General features: G+C 41.0%; 1 protein-coding gene across 1 annotated transcript in view; it reads left to right on the top strand.

Moving 5' to 3' along the window:
* ANK2 (ankyrin 2, neuronal) overlaps positions 1 to 21,408 on the top strand; it is a 135,858-nt gene that overhangs the window by 12,895 nt on the left and 101,555 nt on the right. Inside the window, 1 exon segment of the mRNA XM_017738986.1 lies at positions 19,702 to 19,803. Coding sequence (XP_017594475.1) covers positions 19,702 to 19,803 — 102 coding nt within the window.

Genomic DNA, 21,408 nt, shown 5'->3' with positions numbered 1-21,408 from the left:
GAGAGGAAAGATGGTAATCCAGTATTGAGAGAAGATGTCGGAGAAGGGAGTGGTTTGTGGAGGTTGTGACCTATTTTCCATCTTGTCACTTGGGGCCAAATAAATGAGCTGTAGCAGTGACAGAACGGGGCTGACAAGAAGTAATGCAGATGGGAAGAGGTGCTCCCTACTGGAAGAGGGCTGGACATCCTGAGGGATGTAGTTCTCTGTTGCTTGATTTGAGTTCTCCCACCTGCCTGGGCTCTGTCTGTGTTGGAGTCTTGGGACTTTGTTAAGGGTGGGTGGGGGAGTGGTCATGGCCAAGGGTTCCCTCAGTTCTCGGAGCACTGTAGGCTATTAATTATTAACATAATTTGTTTGGTAGTGATCAAATGTTACAGTTAGAATGTAACATAAAATTTCAACTAAATGCTATAGCTTTTTTCTTGCCATAAAAAATTTTGAAAGAAAGCCACAGGCTTTATGCAAGATTATTTAGGAAAGTTTTCTGTTTCTTGCTGGTAGTAAATCTGGGGGTTTATGTATGTTTATGGGGTTTTTCTGCTGGTTCATCTGTTTTAACTGAGGTCCTTTAATGGACCTTATTAGCACCTAATTTTGGTTCTATTGTAATTATGCTTTTCTTAAAATTGCATTATTGGGTTTTGAGAGAAACCAGTTTTTTGTGTGGATGTGTTCATGCTGCATGTTACATTCCATACCTTATGGCTCCCAGGTAAGCCAGATGAGTATTGGTCATGAGTTATCAGTATCTTCAGAGATACCAGACAGAGAACGGGGTAACTCCTGTTTGCAGTACAGTTTAAATTTGGGGTTGTGTTGCTCTGTGAGGGCAGTTTTTGTGTGAATCCCATGTGCTAGGTGCTACTGAGAACTGCAGAGAACCTGTGAAGCTCCTCTTGAAGTTCAGAAGTTTGTGGGGTTTTTTTTGTGAAAGGTGGTGTCCTGTCCTATGCTTCCCTGAATTTTCTAATGCGTTATTCTACAAAAAGAATGGTTATTTGATTATCTCTTTCTTCTGCGTTTATTTCTCATAAGAATGTGAAGCTGTTCTTAAAACCTTGGTTATTTTGCCTCGTGTTTAACAGCCACAGGATGTGCACCATTAACGTGCATCTCACAGTATCGTGAGTTAGGAATGGCAGCTGAACAAAGTTTTACAGCATTCTTAGGATTTGTCTGGAAATAAACTGCTCGGTTTTGTCATTGTACCTTCCTTGGCTTTTTTTAATTCATAGGCGTTGCTGGTTTTAACAATCCTGAGAGACTGCGGTGCCCAAGCACTTGCTTTGTCAGTTGGTCATCATCTCACAATTTCTAATTTATACATTATTCAGAATTACAGCGGAATTTGATGCAGACTTGGTCACAGATGATGTGCTCTTCACTATGTCCTTTGGTGTTTCTATTAACTTCATGGAGGTGATTTGGTTTTTTCCCTGGGTGGCAGGCCTTAAGTAGCTGAGGAATGATGTAAAGGTGTGTTTTCAATCACAAGATCTCAAATTGTCTATTCAGAACTGCATGTATGCCTGTGATAATGAAGTTTAGTCACTTACTCAGCAGACTTACTTGTTTTTCACGCTATTCTGGCCCTTGTTTGGATGATTTATATAACTATAAGGCACAAATTGATTGCTTACAGAAACAAAAATTCTCGATTGTACTCCATTAGAACCCTTTTGATCGTAGGGAATTGCTTTTGGAAGATTGTCATCTTTTATTTATCATCTACTGCAACTCCGTCAGTACGGGGAAAGGCAAAATATTAGACAGGAGTGGTACAAACCCAAGCTTTCAAGTACTGTTTGTTGACGTGTGGTGAATAGAGCACATAATTTTTCCTTTCATGATTCACTCTTTATTCATAAATTGGGAAGATAAACCCTTTGGAGCTTGTTCCAAAGCGGCTGTGTGTTCATCTGCACCAAAGCCTTGTTAAAGGCAGAGACTTGGAGTCAGTAATGCTGGATTCTGTTTTGTTTTTCCAAGTAGCTGTCGGTGCAATTAGCTGAGCGCATATAACACAGCTGTAATATTGCAGAATAGAAAAATTGCAGTTCTATGGCTGTGGCTCAATTAAACGTGGGTGCACTTGGCACAGCCAGGTTGTTTTAAGCTTTGATACAAGTATACTCAGTGTGTGTGCACCTGTACCTAGATCAGTGTGCATTAACTCACATTGGTGTGGGAATTGTGGGCATTAGGTTTAGCTTATTTTCAGTGGCAGTAATATTCTCTTTATGTTTCTAGTTTAGCCATCAAGAGCAATTCATTAAAATAAATATCTTAATATTCAGGATATAAGGCTTTTCTAATGCGGATTAATAGTAACTCTTGTTTCTAACAGAGGTATTTAATGGGCCCCAAGATAGCAGAGAGGCACAAGGTGCAAAAAAAAAAGAGAAACTGAGTGAATGAACTCTGGGTTTTCACTTAAGAACCCGTGATAAACCACTTTGTATCATTTACCATCAATGATGCACCTTTACAGCAGTCATTAGTACAATGGGAGAGGAAAAGCTAAAATCAGGGGTACAATATTAACCAAAAGTATGTAATTCTTTGAGGATTCCTGAGAATAAGATCTTTAGCAAAGTCAAAATTATGTATTTGATATTATCTTTCATTCCTCATTGAGTTAGTTGATTCTGTTAAACTCTACAGTAAAGCAAAAGATGCAACATGTGGCAAACTTTATACATTGTATTCCTATATGTATGAGGCACACTACCTTTTATATGTTACATATGAAATATATAGTCCCCCCCAATTCATTTTATATAGTAATAGGCAATATTTGGTTTTGAAAATTGTATCAAATTCGTAAGATATCCAGTGTAAGTGAGAACTTCAGAAGCTTCTGTATTTCAGCAACAAGAGCTTAAGAGATGTGGGGATTTCAGAATCATCAGTGAGCTCCTGCTGATGTATTCAGAAGAGAAAATTGAATTACTTTCTTGGAGAAGAGAATTGAGGCCTTACTTGATATTCCAAAGTCAGAATGTGATAGCTTCACAATATCCTACAAGATGGTTTAAGGCAGAATTAGTATGCTGTCTATGTTAAGGAAGAAAAACCAGAGCTAATAAAGGGCCAGAGATTTGGTTTAGATTTTGACCGATAAAAATAGGCGCCAATTAGAGCTTAGTGCCACAGGAGGATATAAAAACATGAAATTCTCAAAAAATGCCTTAGTTCTGGTGAAATTTTTAAAAAAGCTGTTCTGAGCATGAGAAGTGATAATTTACTTTGTAGCTGTGTTGGCATGGGTGGGTCAGAACTGCATCTTAACCCTTTACCTTCAGGGTATTATTGAGTATTTCTCCTTGCACTGATTTTTAGTTTTGTGATGAGTCAACAATCCCTGTAAGACTTCCCTTGTGTAACTCAGTACTTCATGTTAACACATGCCTTTCATTGCCCATGAGGTGGAACCAAGACTGAGAGAGAAAAGAAGTATCAACTGCAATTTTTGTGAGAAAAATAGGTGATCCATAAACTGCTGTGCCCGTTAGGGCATCTCTTTGAAATCTGGGGTTGTTTTTACCTTCTTGTGCCACACCTGTCATCCAAAAGCTCCTCTATCTGCAAAGTAAGGATGTGTTTTATCTGTAGAATGCTGCAGGCTCAGGTGCCTTTTTGTATGTATTTTATACAAATTTTCAGGATCTGTAGGATCCAGTGCCAGCAGGATCTGTAGCTGCAGTGGTTAAACCTCAGGTTATCTCTTTCCTTTTCTTCGTAGTGGCTAAAATATTTACGGTGCCACTTGGATTAAGAGCTGTCCAGAGAGGATCGTTAGGCTTAATGTGTCAAATGATTCACCATCAGAAGCAGAGCAAGTCCTCTTAAATATGGCTCAAAATAGATTTTTGCAATTGGTAGGACTCAAAATATTTAAGCTGAGGAGGATTTTTTGCTAGGTCCTCTGGAGCAGACAATGGCCCCTTTGTAAAGGCTGCTTAGGCTTTAGGAATTGCTTATTGTGGTCTCTGTGACCAGAGGAAGAAAGGGCTGAATTTTTGGGAAATAGTGATCTCATCAGTGTCATTATTGTAAAGCATAAAGGGGGCCATAAATGAGATGAAGTCATGACTCATCAGAGTTTATAATCTACATGAGCTCAAGATCTGACCCAAAGTAATTGCTAGAAGCAAGTGTTATGCTTGACCTTCCCATAGAAGAGCCCCCAAGAATGATAGAATTTGCATTTAGGAATAATTTCAAAGTTTGGGAGATCTCCTAGAGAAGTATATAGGTCCCAGGGTAGTCTCTTTTCTCTCTCTTGGTTTTTTTTTGTTTTTTTTTTTTTTTTTTTTTTTTTTTTTTTTTTTTAATTACTGTGTTTAACCATAAAAGTGTCACGGGAAATGGCTCTTTGGGGAGGGATTTAACAATAATAAAAGTGGGGATTTATGTTGCTAACAATTGATATTTTTCTTGATACTTGGAAGTCTTTTCTTCCCTTTTTTTTCCCCTTTTTTTTTTTTTGCAGCACTAAACGGTAAGCTATTACAGTGGCTCCTGAATTGTCATTTTGGTTATGCTAATTGAAACATCGACTGACAAACTAAGCTTTAATATTAATGGCAAAAAAAGGATAAAGAAACATTTTTCCTGGCAGCAGAGCAGTTCTGCTTCTGTTGCTGCCTATGTGGGTGTGTGTGATTGTCCTTGGTCCTGTTTCATCTTAAAATACTCAAACTTTGCCACTCCTGGACTGTGGAATGGTATCCCATCAAATGAAGTCTCCCTCTGGAATGAGCTTACAGCTTGGGTTTCACTGCTTCTTCCTTGTTGGTTGGGATTTTGCAAGTCACTGCAAACCAGTGGGTTTGTACCACGCTGCTTTTTTGATGGCCAGTAGTAACAAACTGAGAGTATCTAGCCATGGCAACATTGACTGTGAGACTCTTCAGGAATAATGCAATTCCCAAAAGTTTGCTGAGGGCTTTATTGGTTTGTGTTGCCCTAAGGCTGATAATTGCAAGTGCTTCAGGCTTAGAAACTCTTTAGGGAAGAAACTAGAATGTTACTGCCATTTGGGGGGGATAAGAGGGACTCTGCCTTAGCATGAGTGCTTTAATACATGGGATACTCTGCTCTCCTCCTTACAGGCACTTTTGAACATTTCTGAAGGTTTCTTCTGTAAGGGAGTAATTGTGGTTTGGAGTTAGTGTTGTGAAAAGGTCTGCTGGGCTGCTGAGGAGGGCTGAGGTGCTTTGGCATGAGCTCTGTGCCTGCAAACTGTGCCTTTGGGGTTGATTTCTTTGCTGCTTGCCTGCTGGGGTGGATTTGCAGCCCTAACAAGACAGCAAAGAGCATGGGAATGCAGACACAGAGCAACATGTTCCTCCACAAAGGCTTTGAGTCCTCCATCATGAAACATGTACTTTGTTAGAATACGATGCCCTGAGTCTGGCAGGACACGAACGTTTTTGCTTTCTGAGTAATTTGCCCTAAAGACTTGGGGCCATTTGGACAAACAACAGTAATATTGTTGAAAGGCTCTGGCAGAAAGCTTCTTCGTTGCTCTCCCTCTCATGGCTATACAGATTGTTGCTTTCCACATGCAGCATTTCCCGGGACCGCCTGTTACTCGAGTTTGGGCAGCCTTTCCCCCTGAGTGGTGCCTTGTGTTTTCCAGTAAGTTAATTGCCTATTAGATAGCTTGCTCTATCCAGGGATTTGTAGTTCCAGTTTATGTTGGAACCTTGGTTAGATGAACTTTGGTCGAGTCAAGCATTTGGTGGGATTCCTTCTTGCATCCTTTTATTTTGATAACTAAACTAGGAAGTTATGGTAGTGTGTACACACCTTACTGCTGTCACAGGGTAATGCTTTGGAAGAGCTGAAGGAAATTGGTGTCAGGTAATTATGAGCAAGTGAACCTTTCACAAACACTCTGAAACATTTGCCAATTCAATTGCTGGCAAAAATTTCAAAAAGGCAGAAACAACAGTTAATTTAACTACGCTGTGCGTGTGTCTATCCAGCGTGTATCAGTACTTGTTACATATCACAGCACCTGAGGTGCTGAGTGATCCATCCTGGAGCATTCATCAGCAAGGAAAAATTACAGAGCCCCTTCAAATCTCCTCAGGGTAATGAGCACAAGAGAGAACCTTGTACCCATCAATAATCCTTAAGGGAGGCTGGGAGGAGCTCGGTCTCTTGGATCATAACCGGTGCTGCTGTGAAGGGGAACTGGGTGGGAATCGATAGGCTGCCATGCACAGCTGCCTGCTCATGTGTGCTGCCATACTGGCAATGGATTGAAACCCCAAAGAGGAAAAAAAAGTTGGCTGGTTGTTGAAATTCTTTGAGGATTTTCCTGCTTCTGAGGAATTTGGGGCTTAAATTTTCAAATACGTGCCCCACTCCACTGGGGTTGGATGTGCATGGTGTGGTAATTCCGCAGGACTTCGGTATCTACAAACACTTTATCCCCTCTGCCTCTGCTACCCCCAGCTGGTCCTGAAGTGTTTGAAAACTGCCAATTAATGCTCAACTACCTTTTTCTCTTTGTTTTGTTTGGGTTTTGGGGGTGTGGTTTGTTTTCACTGGTTTTTAATTCTGCACTAAGCCTGTTCTGGATAATGGGTAGATTCCAACATGCTATCCTGAAAATTGTTTTTATCTTAATGGGTGCAATCATGATAAATAACTCCAGCCTAGAGAGAATGTTCTTATTCTCAGTTTTGGTGGGATTGTTCATATTTTCCTTTGTCTTTTTTGTTGTTTCAGGCTCATCTTTAAATCATAACTATTCTAGCTAAAATATTAACACCAACCCTAAACTAAGTTGATAATCAAAACCCCAAACAAGATCAAACGACATAAACAAGAGCAAAAGTGATCTAGCATCAGATATTGTCCTTTTTGGGATACATTTGAGCTCATCTGAAATCATACCCGGGGGACATATCAGTCCAAAGCAAGCTCATCACAGTTACTGGCTACATAAACATGAGATACCATGTGAATTACAGGGATTAAATGGTCATGAAATCTGTGCTCATCCACTTTATCTTGGTTTGTGAATAATAGACTTGAAGAAATCATATTTCTGAGTTAGAAACTCAGAAGGCATTAGCATCATTCTGAAATTCAGTGCTTTGTGTAAGCACAGTGAGATCGGGCAGGGTAGGGAAAAAATCAAAACATTGAAAGGCACGCGACTGGGTAACTCAATAAGCCGCGTGTGTAGGGCATTCCACCCAGTGGGACTTTAACTTTGCGAGCTGGGCCGGCCGGCTCCGTGCTGTGGAGCCGTCCCCCGGCCCACCCCACGCCATTGACATGCATAGCTGGCCTGGTAGGTGTAAAAATAGCCAGGCAGCGCCTGAATTGGAAATGGTCACCGACCGCTGCCCGCAGTTGCTGGGGTTTCGGGTTCTCTGGGACACAGGACGGCTTGGGGAAGGGAGCCCGGGACGAGTGGCCGGGGAGCAGAGCGTAGGCGGGACCCTCCTCCTGGCTGATCGGTCGCTTGTCCTTCGGGAGCGCTGGGCACTCGCTGCGGGGCAAGGGCCATCCCCCTGCTCGGAGGGAGCAGAAGAACTGATATGGGCAATGCACCAATTTGCCAGGCTTGTCATTCAGAGAAGGGCTTAAGGACACAAGGGAACATACAGGATTTGGATAAAACTCCTGATTATTATGGATACAACAGTGAAGAAAGTAAAGAGCCTGAAGCCCTGGTAAGTTTTGGCTGAAGAAAAGAGGAATCACAGGGAAAAATGCAGATGAGGGTAGTGCATGTTGCAAAGGATCTCTTTGCTCAGAACTTGACTGGATAGCTTGCAATACTGAAGGATCTGCTAAACGTGTCCGTGCTGAATCTTTGTTCTGCTGTCCTGACTGTGGTTAAAAAGCAGCTGTTGCTGATTTATGCAGTGGCTTCAAAGCATTATCAGCTACCAGAAGGTTTGGGTGTGTGAAGAGACAACCCCGTGGGTGAAACAAGCCCTGGAATGAATGGATGTTACCCAGTTATCCTGGTTTGCACAACTGCTAGGAATGATCCTGTATTGATCATTCTCCAAACTTGAACTCAGTAGCTTACTTTTGAGCTGCTGTCTGCCCAGTACATGGCATTGTTTTCTGTGTGCAGTCGGAGAGGGGGAGGGGGGGGGGTGGTGGGGTGTGTGTGTCATGCTTATGGCAGTAACGTCAGCATTTGTGCTGCAAGTCAGAAGAAAATCCTTAAGATGAGAACTCTTGTATAGTGGCTATGGCAAATGAAGTGTCTCTTCTCTCTTTTTTTCCTTTATTTCTAATCCTGTTTGAGAAATTCGTTAAGTGGCTATTTCATTCAAAGTTGGCAGTGGAAGTATATTGTGTCAAAACTTCTGGCAGAACAGGAAGATGAGTAAACCTTCAGTGTCAGTATATCCAAATCCTGTGTTCTCTACAACTGATCTGTACTAAAATTAGTCTCAGTTTGACCTGATGCTCTGCACATGCCTCATTTACTGCAGTGCAGCATAGAGGAGTAGGGGAGCTGAGTTCCAGTGTTCATAGGGGAAGAGGAGAGGAGGCACTCCTGGCAGCAGCTCGCAAAGAGTTCTGCATTGTCCTAGAAAACACTTTTGATGCTGTCTTGGCTTTCTGGTAGAACATTTCTTTTGGCTGGATTTTTCCTGACCAGTTTTATGTTGTACTTCACTGACAGCACAGCTGGACCTGTTCTTCATAGAATCACAGAATGGTTTGGGTTGGAAGGGACCTTAAAGATCATCTAGTTCCAAACTTCTATGAAATGAAACTTTCTTCAAGCTAAAACAAGAAAGTAACCTACGTCTTTGAGCATGCAGACAGGTTTTTTTTCTCCTACCGAGGAGCTTTTGGTTGAATTAACAAATAATTTCCAGTGTTTGTGATGGGAAACACAGTCGGGGAGGGACAGTGGGACTTCTTGGGCTGTGGGGGAGGATGGGCCTGCTTCCATTGCCGAGGGTGGTTTCACTGGGTGTCAGAGATCTCCCTTCAGGTGGTTGCCCTGAAGCTGTTAGCAAAGGTATGGACGCCCCTGTGACACAAATAAGCAAACTGAAAGAGCTCTCCCGGCACGTCCAGTCTCTGAGCTGCCCTTCGGCATAAGGTCAGGCCCCAGAGGAGGCAGGAGTGAGCAGCATGTGATCTTTGAGGTTTCTTTTCCTTTCTGTTTTTCTGGATACTTTTCATTCAGCCTACGCAGCTTTTCATAGCAGGCAGAGATCAGGCACTTTGATAATGTCTTTGATGTGTTCAATCATAAGATCTTGGCTTTATATGACCCTGGTAGGGACTGGCCAAGTTTCTTTAGAATGTCTGTCTGGATTCAGGTTTGCAGTGCTTGGGGGATTACAAAGGAAAATTGCTGTATTTCCCTAAGAAGGTTTGCAGTCTCTCATCATCCTTACGATTCCATACAAAAGTTCAAAGAAAAAGAGGTGTCTCTAAATTAGAAACGTCGGCAAACTTTTGTTCTGTGGGGAGAAATTGTGTATCTATTTTTTCCCCCAGACAGGCATACGGTATCCAGCAGAAAACCCTGTCAGCTATACATTTTCCGCTGCCTTTATGTAACTGTAGCCATGCTCTCTGTCTTGTCTTATTAAAAAGAGTTGCCGCATCAAGCTGAGCATGATGACTGCAGGAGTCTTGTAGCAGATACGAGATGCAGAACAATACAGCTGATACTCAGCCAGTTCAGATAACAAAATTGCTTTGCTAATCTAGTCTTTTCTAAACTAAGAATCAGATACAGTCTGCTGCTTCAGGACCAGGTATTTCAGACTGCCTGGGACAGACTGCTCTCTGAGTTTCAGCGTAGGATTGTGCCAGACTCCTACTGCAGCATTCATGGGAGTTTTTCCTCCCTGCTTAAGGCAGTGGATTTGGCAGTGTGGACTTTTACATCATTGTTGCCTTTCTACAGGTGAAGTCAGGTGAAACTGGTTCTTCTCTCTGCTGGCCAGAGCTGAATTAAGATCTAGGCCCAGGAGTACAAGATTCTTCATTTATTACTTGAGTGTTCCTTTTACCTTTCTGTACAAGTAAGATCTTTGCAATGAGTTTTGCTGAATTAGAAACTGCTGTAACACCCGTTTAATTGCATCTATTTTAGTCCCTCTCAAAGCAACATGGGATCATTTTTTCTCTTTTATGGAACCAGTACATTTGAATCAATGGGCGATCGGTTAATGGTGTTTAGGTGGGCAAAGCAGTTTGACTCTTTAGCGTGGATGGTATTAGTACATTTCTTTTATTAGGAAATGTCACTTTGGTCATAGGGGATGAAAAATTGAGAGTGATAGAATTATCTGTCAACAGTCTGTCAAAAACTTCACTTACAGCCTGGATTTTTGTTCAGCCTGGTTATTATCCTGCTAGATAATGTTTGGAATGGCATCCTGATTTTTTCTAGATGTGTTCTAGTGTTATTACCTCTATTTAGGAACATCATTAGTAATGGAAACTTTCCATGGAAACCATTTAGATGCCTGCCAACTTCTACAGTTCTTACCAACATCTCAACATCTCAATATATGGTATCCAGAGGGTCCTAAATATTTTTCCTTCCTTTAATACTATTCAGTTCTCATAGAGGAAATCTTGGTTCCATATCAGTATTTAAGAGACTTGAGTAAATGTGTGTTAACTAGGAGAACCAAGACTAATCATGTGACCCTTCTGAACGTATCCCAAATCCTTACTGTTTCAGGAAATGGCTAAATGATCCTTCCTCTCAAATTTCAGCACCAGAAATGTTCCCATTAAACAACAGGATTATACATTCCTGTTTTTTAGAGTATTGAAGATTTTTCTAGTTTTTAGGATTAATCCAAGTATAAAATCCTTCATTCTTGCAACCCAAATCCTTTGGGGTTTGGTTTGTTGTTTCTCAGTGCGGTTTGGTTTTTTTCTCCTCTTTTTATTATTTTTTAAATACACAGATTATGTTTTCCAGGTACATTTGAGAGTCTGCTTTTTAGACTCATGCCGATGATAATTCAGACACCCACACATTGTTTCCAAGCTGGGATTTATACCAAAAAATTTGTTTTTGAGAAGATGAATAGCTCAGGGGAACGACAGGGATTACACATGCTTGAAGTTCAGCTAGTACTGATGTGCTGTCCTGGATGAGAACCCTGATAACTGATGTTGCTTTATATTGTAAAATCGGTATGGATTAAAAGAACTTTTATCATTTCAAGTACTGCCTTTGGAAGGGACATGCAGCTGGGAAAAAGACTTTTATTCCATTCTTTTCCACAGAAAACTATGCAGTTTTGCCTCAGTTCTCACAAATCCGTCATTGACGCAGTACAAGCAGCAGCCGGGCCAGTATGGCAAGTTAATGAACGGAGTGGGAGGACTCCTACGGGTGTCTGAGGCAGCTAAGGATCATGAAAGGTTTATGGAAGGCATTTGCTTCTTGGCTCAAGGAAGGGGTGATTTTACATTGGTTTTCTCTTCCTCTTCTGCTGCTACTGTATTTGCCAATATTGGCCCAAATTCAGGAACACAGTTAAGTGTGTGTTTAAACCCTCCTTTAGTAAATAACTTAAATCTGTTTAGTTTGAGACCAATTAGACTTGAAGATGTGGTAAAAATCAAGCATAGTTTAAAGTGGTTTGCCAAAATATCCCTTTATTCTTCTCTGGTTAAAAACAAAACCAAACTAATCAGGCATTTGTGCATTCCAGCAGAGAGAAAAGAGTGGCTGGATGGTATCCTGCAAGCTCTGGAATTTCACGGAGTTGGCAAAAGAGTCAAAGGTGTCGAAATATAACAACCAGCCTAAAATGAAAGCCATTCCCTGTGAATAGTTGAGAACTTTCCCATCACTATCAAAAGATGGGATAGGTGAAGCCTGGCTTTTCCATAGTAAAAATTACAAGTCTCCATCATCATTAAGAGTTGTTCAGTTGTGTCTGATTGGAGCGATCTTGGAGCAGGAACTGGTGTTCAGGTATGGCTGTTACCTGGGCAGTTTTCTCCTCCTTATGTTGCTCAAAAATACGTTTGTTGGGATAATGTAGCAGCAATAAAAAACTTCCTAAATTCCAAATGCAGCTTTCTGAGAACAGTCTCATAGAAAGATATGAAACTACCACAGAACTGTTTTATGCCAATACTGAAATGACTGGAAGTTAATGAAAATATGTTGGACTTATAATACATTTTTTATTTATAATGTGCATAAATCATAAATCACTTAACCTAGTTTATTTTCTGAGCTTCTTTTTTGCCATAATTTTGTCCATCTCCAGTCATACCAATGAAATTCATTTCTTGAGGACCCTTTAAGTCTTGAATCTTGCTGTTTGCTGTATCTCCTTTGGGTTGCAGTCTCTTTGTCTGACACAAGAAAGCTTTCACCAATATGTATAATAAATGCAAACAGCGCTACCCTTCCCACCTGCTCTGGTAGTGCATAATGTGTGCTCCCACACATCCCTTGGCAGAGCTAATGAGAGAATATTCATTCTGAGGAACACAGGATATACTGAAAGGGTCACTTTGGAATCTGGTCTATGCTATCCCAGGTTTCTGGGTCAGGGAATAGTTTGCTGTGTTTAAAAATGTTTTGATTTGAAATCAAGGATTGTTTTAATTGTGGGTCATATGCAGTGTATAGCACAAAAGCTTTCTCTCTTCTCGTACCTATTTCGCCATCTTGTTATTACAAAATATTTTTTGCTGCAAATATCAACAGTCTTCATGCCAAAGTGTGGGCCCATGTCCACAATGTCTGTAACTGTGTGGTGAGGGCAACTCCAGCCACAGCCCCAGCTTGATAGCGGAAAAAGTGCTGCCAGCTTTTCCATATCCTTTGTGATGTTCGACGGTTAATTGGCCTGAGTACTCGAAGGCACCTTAAATTATTCAGGTTCGTAATACATACTTTAAAGAATATTTATCACCCTCAATATCAATCTAGAGAGACATTTGACATTTAAAAGTAATTAATTGCTAGATGCTATTAGCTTAATCTTGGCAGAGTATATTTAACTTGCTAGTGATCTCTTACCTCTGAAAGCTTATTTTCCTCTTCACATCTCACAAATCCTGAGATTCTTCTTGTTGTAATAAATATTAGTTTATTGTAAGGTCAGCTGTGTCATTTTCCTGGATAAGAACTTGCTCTAGGTTATGAGAACAAGATGTTTGTTTAGTGAAAACTGCTATTTTAGAATTGTGGGCTTTTCAGTTCAGCTATTCATGAACGAATTCTATACAACCGTAGGTACACAGCAGGATGAATCTGATCTGAAATGCCTGTACATGGTTGAATGGGAGAAGCTGAGTGATAAAAATACTTGTTTTGATATTGAAATAAGAAAATTTAGCCCATTGTTCATCCAGGAATTTAGATACTGAAATTTCTTTAGGATCTGTGATTTAATCTGTCTTCCTTTATTGCTCCCAGTAAATGAATGGGATGAAAACACACATTTTTATGGGCAATGGAAGTAGCTTTGAAAGCAGAACACTGTTGTATTTCTTTTCTTTCAGAAGATGAATGTTATTTCATTAAGGGCTGGGAAAATATGTTTCCATTATAGCTGTTATTATCTCATTTAAGTCATTTATCAGTGTTAGATTACTGAGCCTGTGCCATTGCAAGTGGAATATTTAGCTCTCATTATGGCATATATATCAGAACTGCAGGCTCAGACTCTGCTCTGGGAGTTTAATTAAAAGCAAAAAATATAAAAAAACTTTGCCTCTTTGCAGTCACTGCTGCATCTTCTAGTGTGATGCCTTTTGGAGATCAGCAGCTCCTTCAGCTGAGTTAAAAAAAAGAAATTAGTGTACAGTAGATAAAATGTGAGCGACTGATAAACTCACTGGCAAGTTTTACAGAAAGTATTCCATGAGGAAAAGCATTATATTTGAATTCCCCCCTTTTACATCTGAATGCTGGTATGGAAGAAGCTTCCTTAGTGGGCAAAAATCTGTACGTGACAAGCGAGTTGGGTAATGGTAACACCTGGTCTGTGCCACTTTTAGAGTTGCACCCAATTAAATGATGGCTGGTTGGAACAGATGGTTCCTGAAATCAGAGAATAACCAAGCCAACTGGGACAAAATTTAGTGGTTGTCTCAAGGGTAGGAGCTTAGGCTGACACTTTAGGAAGTAGGGAATTTAAAAAAAAAAAAAAAAAAGGCACTTGTTTGCATACCTGTAATTTTTTCCCTTTGCATCTTTAAGTACTGAATAACATCAAGAAGCCATGAAAACTTGAGTTTAGAAGGCGCAACTTCCCTTCTGCTATGAGCTGAATTCTCAACTCCAGGCATTCACTGAGTTTATTAGCATCGTGAGGTACCAGTCAGTTAGGAGCAGCTTAATGAGGAACAGTTCACAAGCTATCAGCATTTTGCTAAGTAAACAAACAGCTGTTGGACGAACAGTGCCTCACAACCCTGGAGCTGGTAAATGGCATCAACACTGTCACCTGCCCCTGCCGTATTGACTAACTGTGGCTTAACGCTGGCTTGACCTGCAGTGATAACACAGGATTCACTTGACCGTCAGAGGTTTTTTAACTGATAATGATTTGATTTTTTTGGTTTATGTAAAGCAGGATTTTCTCGTGTCCTGATCAAGGACAGTATCTTCAAAAGTTACAGCTAAATAAATTTTTCTCCATAAAATCAAAGCAGTGCATCCCCAAGTCCGTGTTTGAAAGGTAAGTCTGAAAGGGTTATTGCTACTCAGATATACATTGTAATACACAAACCACATAGGTTAAATTAAGGTGTAAACATACTCTTTGGTTATTAGACTTGAGTTTTGAATTCTTTTTGACAGCATGCCATTAACAAACTGTATTTAGTAGATGAGAAATGTTCAGGAGCCCATAGTGCTGGACTGTGTTCTCTCAAAGAGATATTTGTGATTTTGGACAGACTGGGGTCATTTAACTTATTTGGAGGGGAAAAAACCCAAATCCAACCTGCAGGAGTAGTTTTTCTATAGACACGATTTAAGACAAATATTTGCATGGTTTGGATAATGTTATGATGAAAGCTGTCCTTTGAAAACTGAAGCCTTCTACTCCCCCAGTCTTTCCTTCTTATGCATGAAGCCGGTTTATCTAGCAAATTTGAATATTTGGAGAAATTTTTATGGGTTTGGTACAGCATATGATTTGAAGATTTATTTTTGCACTTCTCTCTAAAATGTATTTGAGAAACAGGCATGTTCTGTGTGCAGTAGGTGATGAGGTACGTAATGGGAAAGGAAGGGCAACTAGACTGGGGACAGAGGAACCAGAAGGCAAGGTCTGATTATTTGATTAAAATACTTACTTCCATATATGATTTAATTACTGAGATTCCCTGAGATATGTGTTTCAAATTCAGGTTAAACTGCAGCACTGTAATTAGCAAGAAAGAAGTAGAATCCACAGTCATATATTCATATAGTCACTTGATAATTTCTTATATTTTTTTATGCAGTATCTGACAGCTAGGTACTTAAATGTTTGTGTTCATGCTGTAAGTGTACTTAAGCTTATATTGATTTTTTTCACAGTTATTTATTCCCAGTGGTCTGAAAATTCTTATTTCTAGCTGGAATTATCTATCCTCAATCAAAAGTTTGTAAGAAAAGTTAGGAGATCTTTACAAGGTCCAATATCTTTACAACACCAAATATTCCTCAGAAGTCATAGCATGGTTTAGGAATGAACCTTCAACATGATACAGTCCCATCCTGCTGCCACAGGCAGGGACACTTTCCACTATCCCAGGTTGCTCCAAGCCCCATCCAACCTGGCTTTGCACATTTCCAGGAATGGGGTAGCTGCTGCTTCTCTGGGCAACCTCTGCCAGGGCCTCACGACCCTCACAGGGAACAGTATCTTCTATTATCTAATATAAATTTACCTTTATGTCTGTATCGTGTACTAGAATTGCATTGCAAACGTAATTTTTTTTTAAAAGTAGTGATCGAGGACTTCTAGTGCTCTGTCACTGTATATATATTGAGGGCCGTGCATTAGAAACAGCTGGTTAAATCCACAGATGGTGAATTCATCCCATACTATAAAACACCAGCTCAGTATTTTCTAATCCCTCATGCCATATTCTTGTATGATGTTTATAATGTATTGATTTGATTGCCCAACCTTAGTGGCTGCGTGTACACATTGTGAGCTTTAGTTCTGCCTGACGGAGCTGACGGTGGTGGGCAGAGCTGCCGGTTGAGGCTTTGCACATTAACATGTCAGCTTTGGGGCTTCCCGGATTACAGGGCTCTCATTTTCTCATGCTCACACATAGTGCTGCTTAAGGCGAGCTCTTCTCCTATAAACCTTTCCTCACTGGTAGAGTGTTTGCTTTCGAGCGTGATCTGCTTACATGTGTAAAGCTCCTGAGAAAACCCCTCAGGGGTGTGTTCTTAGGAAGAGGGGATGTGATAAATACCATATGGTGCACGGGACTCTGGCTCTGTGTTTTTGTCTTCTTTCTTGTAAAGCAAGTGCCTTCAAATGACGGTTTGTTGGCAGTTTGTCTTCACCAGTCGCCAAACTATAGAGACTGATGTGGCAGTTCTCTGTTACTGAGAAATACTGGAGGGGGCGTGAGGGGCTCTCAAGGGCCATGAGGGCCATGAAGGGACTTTGAGGGGCTCTAAAGGGCCATGAGGGCTCTGAGGAGCTGTGAGGGGCTCTAAAGGGCTCTGAGGAGCTGTGAGGGGCTTTAAAGGGCCATGAGGGCTGTGAGGGGCTCTAAAGGGCCATGAGTGCTCTGAGGGTCTGTGAGGGGCTCTGATGGCCATGAAGGGACTGTGAGGGGCTCTCAAGAGGCATGAGGGCTCTGAGGGACTGTGAGGGGCTCTAAAGGGCCATGAGGGCTCTGAGGGACTGTGAGGGGCTCTAAAGGGCCATGAGGGAGCATGAGGGGCTCTAAAGGGCCATGAGGGAGCATGAGGGGCTCTAAAAGGCCATGAGGGAGCATGAGGGGCTCTAAAAGGCCGTGAGGGACCATGAGGGCTGTGAGGGGCTGTAAAGGGCCATGAGGGAGCTTGAGGGACCATGAGGGCTGTGAGGAGCTGTGAGGGGCTCTAAAGGGCCATGAGGGGCTCTGAGGGCTGTGAAGGGACCATGAGGGGCTGTGAGGGGCTTTGAGCGCCATGGGGGCTCTGAGGACTGCGGGGAACTGTGAATAACAAAATATTTCAAGAGATTGTGGAATCCATTGGAAAAGCCCGCAGATCCGAATTCATTGTCTTCTGTTATGGTAAGACTACAGAAAACTGCTGCTGTTGTTTACTGAGGGGATTTTGTCAAAATGGATTTGAAGTTTTAGTGTGCTAAAATGAGTAAATGTCTGAGACAGAAGTGCTGACAAAAATGCTTTTGAAAAACATTAAAAGAATGGGGGAAAGGACAAACTGGTGACAACCTACTGAAAAATTAGATTTGACAAACTGGGAAAGAAAATAGATCTGAGTACTCCCAACTTCTAAGGCTTCTAAGCCTTGTAATATGGTGCTGAATCTTATAAATATTTTGTGGAACCAGTCTCTGGTTTTTGTATGGGAATTTTTATATGAAACATCTCAGTTGCTGAATTACACTTTATGTAGATAAGAAGTTCATCGTGTGCGTTAAGATCGATATTCGGGTGTGTGGAAAAGGGTTTTGAAGTGATGTACATTGCAGTGATTTGATTATGAGGTAACAAAATTACGAATCAAGGAAATGAGACTCTACTTGGAAAACACTGCTCGTGTCTTCTCAGCCAGAAACAAATGGCATATAGTTGTGTGGGCTTAGCTACAACCTGAACTTCCAGCAATAATGGAGATGTCACCATTTTTAGCCTTGTTATTCTGCGTGAAAGGAAAACAAGCAAAGATTGATACATTCCTAAGAACCCAAAGCTGTAGGTGGTAATTTGTTGTATCATTCTTTCTTAACCTTTTAAAAGTATAAAGCAGATGATTGTAGTTTTGCTGTGGTAAATTATTGTTGTAGTTGTAAAGCATGAAAAAAATGGGAGAAAAGAAGGTAAAATGTGTGTATTATTGAGGGCAAAGATGCTTGTCCCAACCAGAGTGTCCAGATTTACCCCTTATACGCTCAGATATTTGTTCTTGGTTGATATTTTTACTAAGACAATTGATTTTTCCAAGGATATTTAAACATTAAAATATAATTTGGTGTCTTTATGAGCACATCCTCATCCCAGGAAAGGGTGCAGTGTTAACAGCTACCTTTATTCTTGAAAGGGAAATTTCAAGTTCCTGTCAAAATTTGCGCGGGCATCAAATCTCATCCAAATGCTCACCTGACTGAGGCCTGCAACTATCCAAAAGTTTTGTCACTGTAAATTCCTGTGTTCCCTTGCATTTCCCCCTGCTGCATGTTTAGAAAGATGGTGTGTTTTCCTAACAGTAAAAGATGTGGAAAATGTGCTGAAGTTTGCTGAAAGGAATTTAAAAGAGAATATTTTTGTCTTGGCACGTAGCACAGTTGTAAGAAGGATCATTTTGATGACATCCATCTGTTGCAGATTAAAATAGGTTGGAATCGGGGATTGTGAAGTGAGTTAGTGCAGCATGATAAGCAGGGTGACTGAAATAAATGCATTGGAATGGATTGGGCAACGGATATAAGTGGCTGGAAGTGGGAGGCTTTTAGGATAGTCTCATGGTGGAACGGCGAGTCCCAGTCCAACGGAGCGCGGGCCATCCTCTAGCTCGGGGCTCACCCCCCCGCAAACAGGCTCTTGTGCTGCTTTACCTGCTCCTCGCCATCACTCCCACTCGCGTGATTGAGCTGTGACAATTGTTGCTGTCCTGGTACACGTTCCCAAATGCTTATTCTGTGTACTCCTTGCTTCTGCTGCACGACTTGGGTTTGTGTCCTGGTCTCCGGTGTCTTAGTGGCCAGTTTGGCTGTGTGGGGAAACATCCAAATCTGGGCTGGTTTCAAGCAGCCAATGTCGTTTTGTGTCGCACTCACAGACAAAGGTAAGAGGGCGGAGGCGTTCCACACTCCGTTGCTTAACAGGACATCCCACAACCTGGTTGAAAAATGAAAGCATATTTTTTAGGGTTTTTAAACCATTGTTAAATGTATGAATGTAGGCAGTTTAGGAGTGGGAATATTTACAACATGATCCTGGGTTTAGATACTCAGCCTTGAGTACTTCATCCGCTTTGTTCTGAGGTTAGCTACATGTGCAGTGCTGCCCACTTCGAGCATATATATCTAAAAATAATATATCTCAATTTGTGAATAACATTTATACAGATCTATAAATAACGTACATAAAATACATAAATAATATATAAAGTTATATAGAAAAAGAGATCATATATATATGTGATTCCCCAGAAAACTATAGTTAGCAAGTTGATGCACTTATTTTTCTCTTGTTGACAATATCAGTTACTATGATTTATGGTTGGTTTTTAATTTTTTTTACAGTTCTTGCTAAATTTTGAATGCCAGCAATTATTGCTCTATTTTGCTCACTTTGACAGGTTTGTGGTTCTTTTGTGCCATTATTGCCTAATTTAAATATGCTAATTAATGCAGATATAATTTGAAGTCAGTTTTTTCACAGTTTTATCTTCCTGCAGCATAAAATTTGGAAACCTTTCACCGCTGAGGAAGTTCCACTCTTGTTCAAGCAGGGGCTAATTGGGGAATTTATTTTTTTCTTCTCTTTTTACAGTCTGACAGCAATGCAAGCTTTCTCCGAGCTGCCAGAGCTGGCAATTTGGACAAAGTAGTGGAATACCTGAAAAGTGGAATAGACATTAACACCTGTAATCAGGTAAGATATTTGAAGGACAGAAGTTTGCAAGAGTGATTTGCAAGGAACGTGGGCACTATAGAAATACTGTTTATCTCTTTATCCCCCGGATGTGTTGTGCTTAGCCCACGGATTTTCCTTAGCCATCCCACCTGAGGCACCTGATCCCCTGAGAGCTCAGGTCTGGGAGTTTGAGGGTTCCCTTGCTATTTCTGTGTGATCTCAGGGGGGAGGTAAGCACTTGAGTAGGTGTGGTTGTAGCTGCTCAGATAACTCGTGTCCAAGGAGATTAAAGTCTTGTCACTCACCTGCACTGGGAGTGCAGTTCTGGTTACTCTCGGGTGGCTAAAGGGGTAGCCATGGGCTTTCACCTCGTTTCACAAAACTATATGTGTTTTTATCACTCGTCAATAGTACCTATAACGTAACATTAAAGGTACTTAAATGTTGTGCTTAACACACTGTCTCCCCTTTCAGGGAAGTTATTACTGCTGTAAAAATACACTGTTAAAGTTCCACCACTGATATGACTGTAATGTGATAGAATGTTTTGGCTTGGCTCTTTTGTAGGTCTGTCATATAAATCCAATTACTTTGGCTTCATAGCTTAGGGACCTACATTTGCAACATTTCTTTAAGTGACTAGAACCATCAAATTTAATAAGACTCTAACTGTGACGTGACATAAAATAAATATGCAGATAAGTGGCTGCATCAGCTCTGAGAAGTGTCTTGCCTTTCTAGTGAAATCACTGCAGTTTCTTCGATGGGGAATTTGACAGCTCAGGCTTTAGGGTGCCCAGCTTTCCCCTATCTCTCAGCCAGATTTGATCAAAGTGACCACTGACTGGACAATGGCAGTGCCATTTGGAAGTCAAACCCTAGAATTGTGACCACTATTTCTTTTGGGAAAAAAAGAGTAAATGGAAGAATAAGAAGTGAAATAATCTAAAGTATTTGGAGCCCTCACTGTCCCTGCTGAAGGAAAGCTGCAGATGAATAAAGTAGGTGTGTGTAAAATGGAAGCTAGGGCACAGGAGTGAGAGTGGATCTGTTGGCTGTGCCAAGGAATTTCATGATGAGGAGGATCAGAGCTGGGGCTTTTCATGTTCTGCTTATTGAAAACGTCTAGAAAGGTTCTTGTCTTACTGTCTGGGAGAAGGTTTCCTTTACAAGACTTAGTGTCAAGGAAAAACTTCCTGAGTTATATGTGACATGACCTGGCAAACTTCAAGTTGCCCAGGTAGGAGAGAGTAAAGCTAGACCCAAGTTCTTACATTCAAATAGATCCAGCAGGTTTTCCATCTTTATTTTAAGTACCAATATTAACAAAGAGATTCACCCCCAGGACAGAGCACAGTTAATATGATCATTACTTAGGAACATTACAAGGTTTTTTCCCAGCGTTTATATTCTCATGTTGGTTATGAGAGGAATATGACAAAGGTTGCTGCAGATTTATCTGCTGTGGAAAGTGCTTCCCACCTGCAGCTGGTGACACAGCTCCTCTTGCACTGTGTAGGTGAGATCAGAGCTTTCACCATCCACTGAGCACAGCCAAGCACTTCAGATTCCAGTTCTGGTGCCATATAAAATTGCTTACGGAGATTTTTGATAACTAAGACC

This window comes from Corvus brachyrhynchos, unplaced genomic scaffold (genome assembly GCF_000691975.1).
Source record: "Corvus brachyrhynchos isolate BGI_N302 unplaced genomic scaffold, ASM69197v1 scaffold597, whole genome shotgun sequence".
Taxonomy (NCBI): Eukaryota; Metazoa; Chordata; class Aves; order Passeriformes; family Corvidae; genus Corvus; species Corvus brachyrhynchos.
The sequence above is the reverse complement of the archived record's forward strand: the minus strand, read 5'-3'. Positions and strand labels throughout refer to the sequence as shown.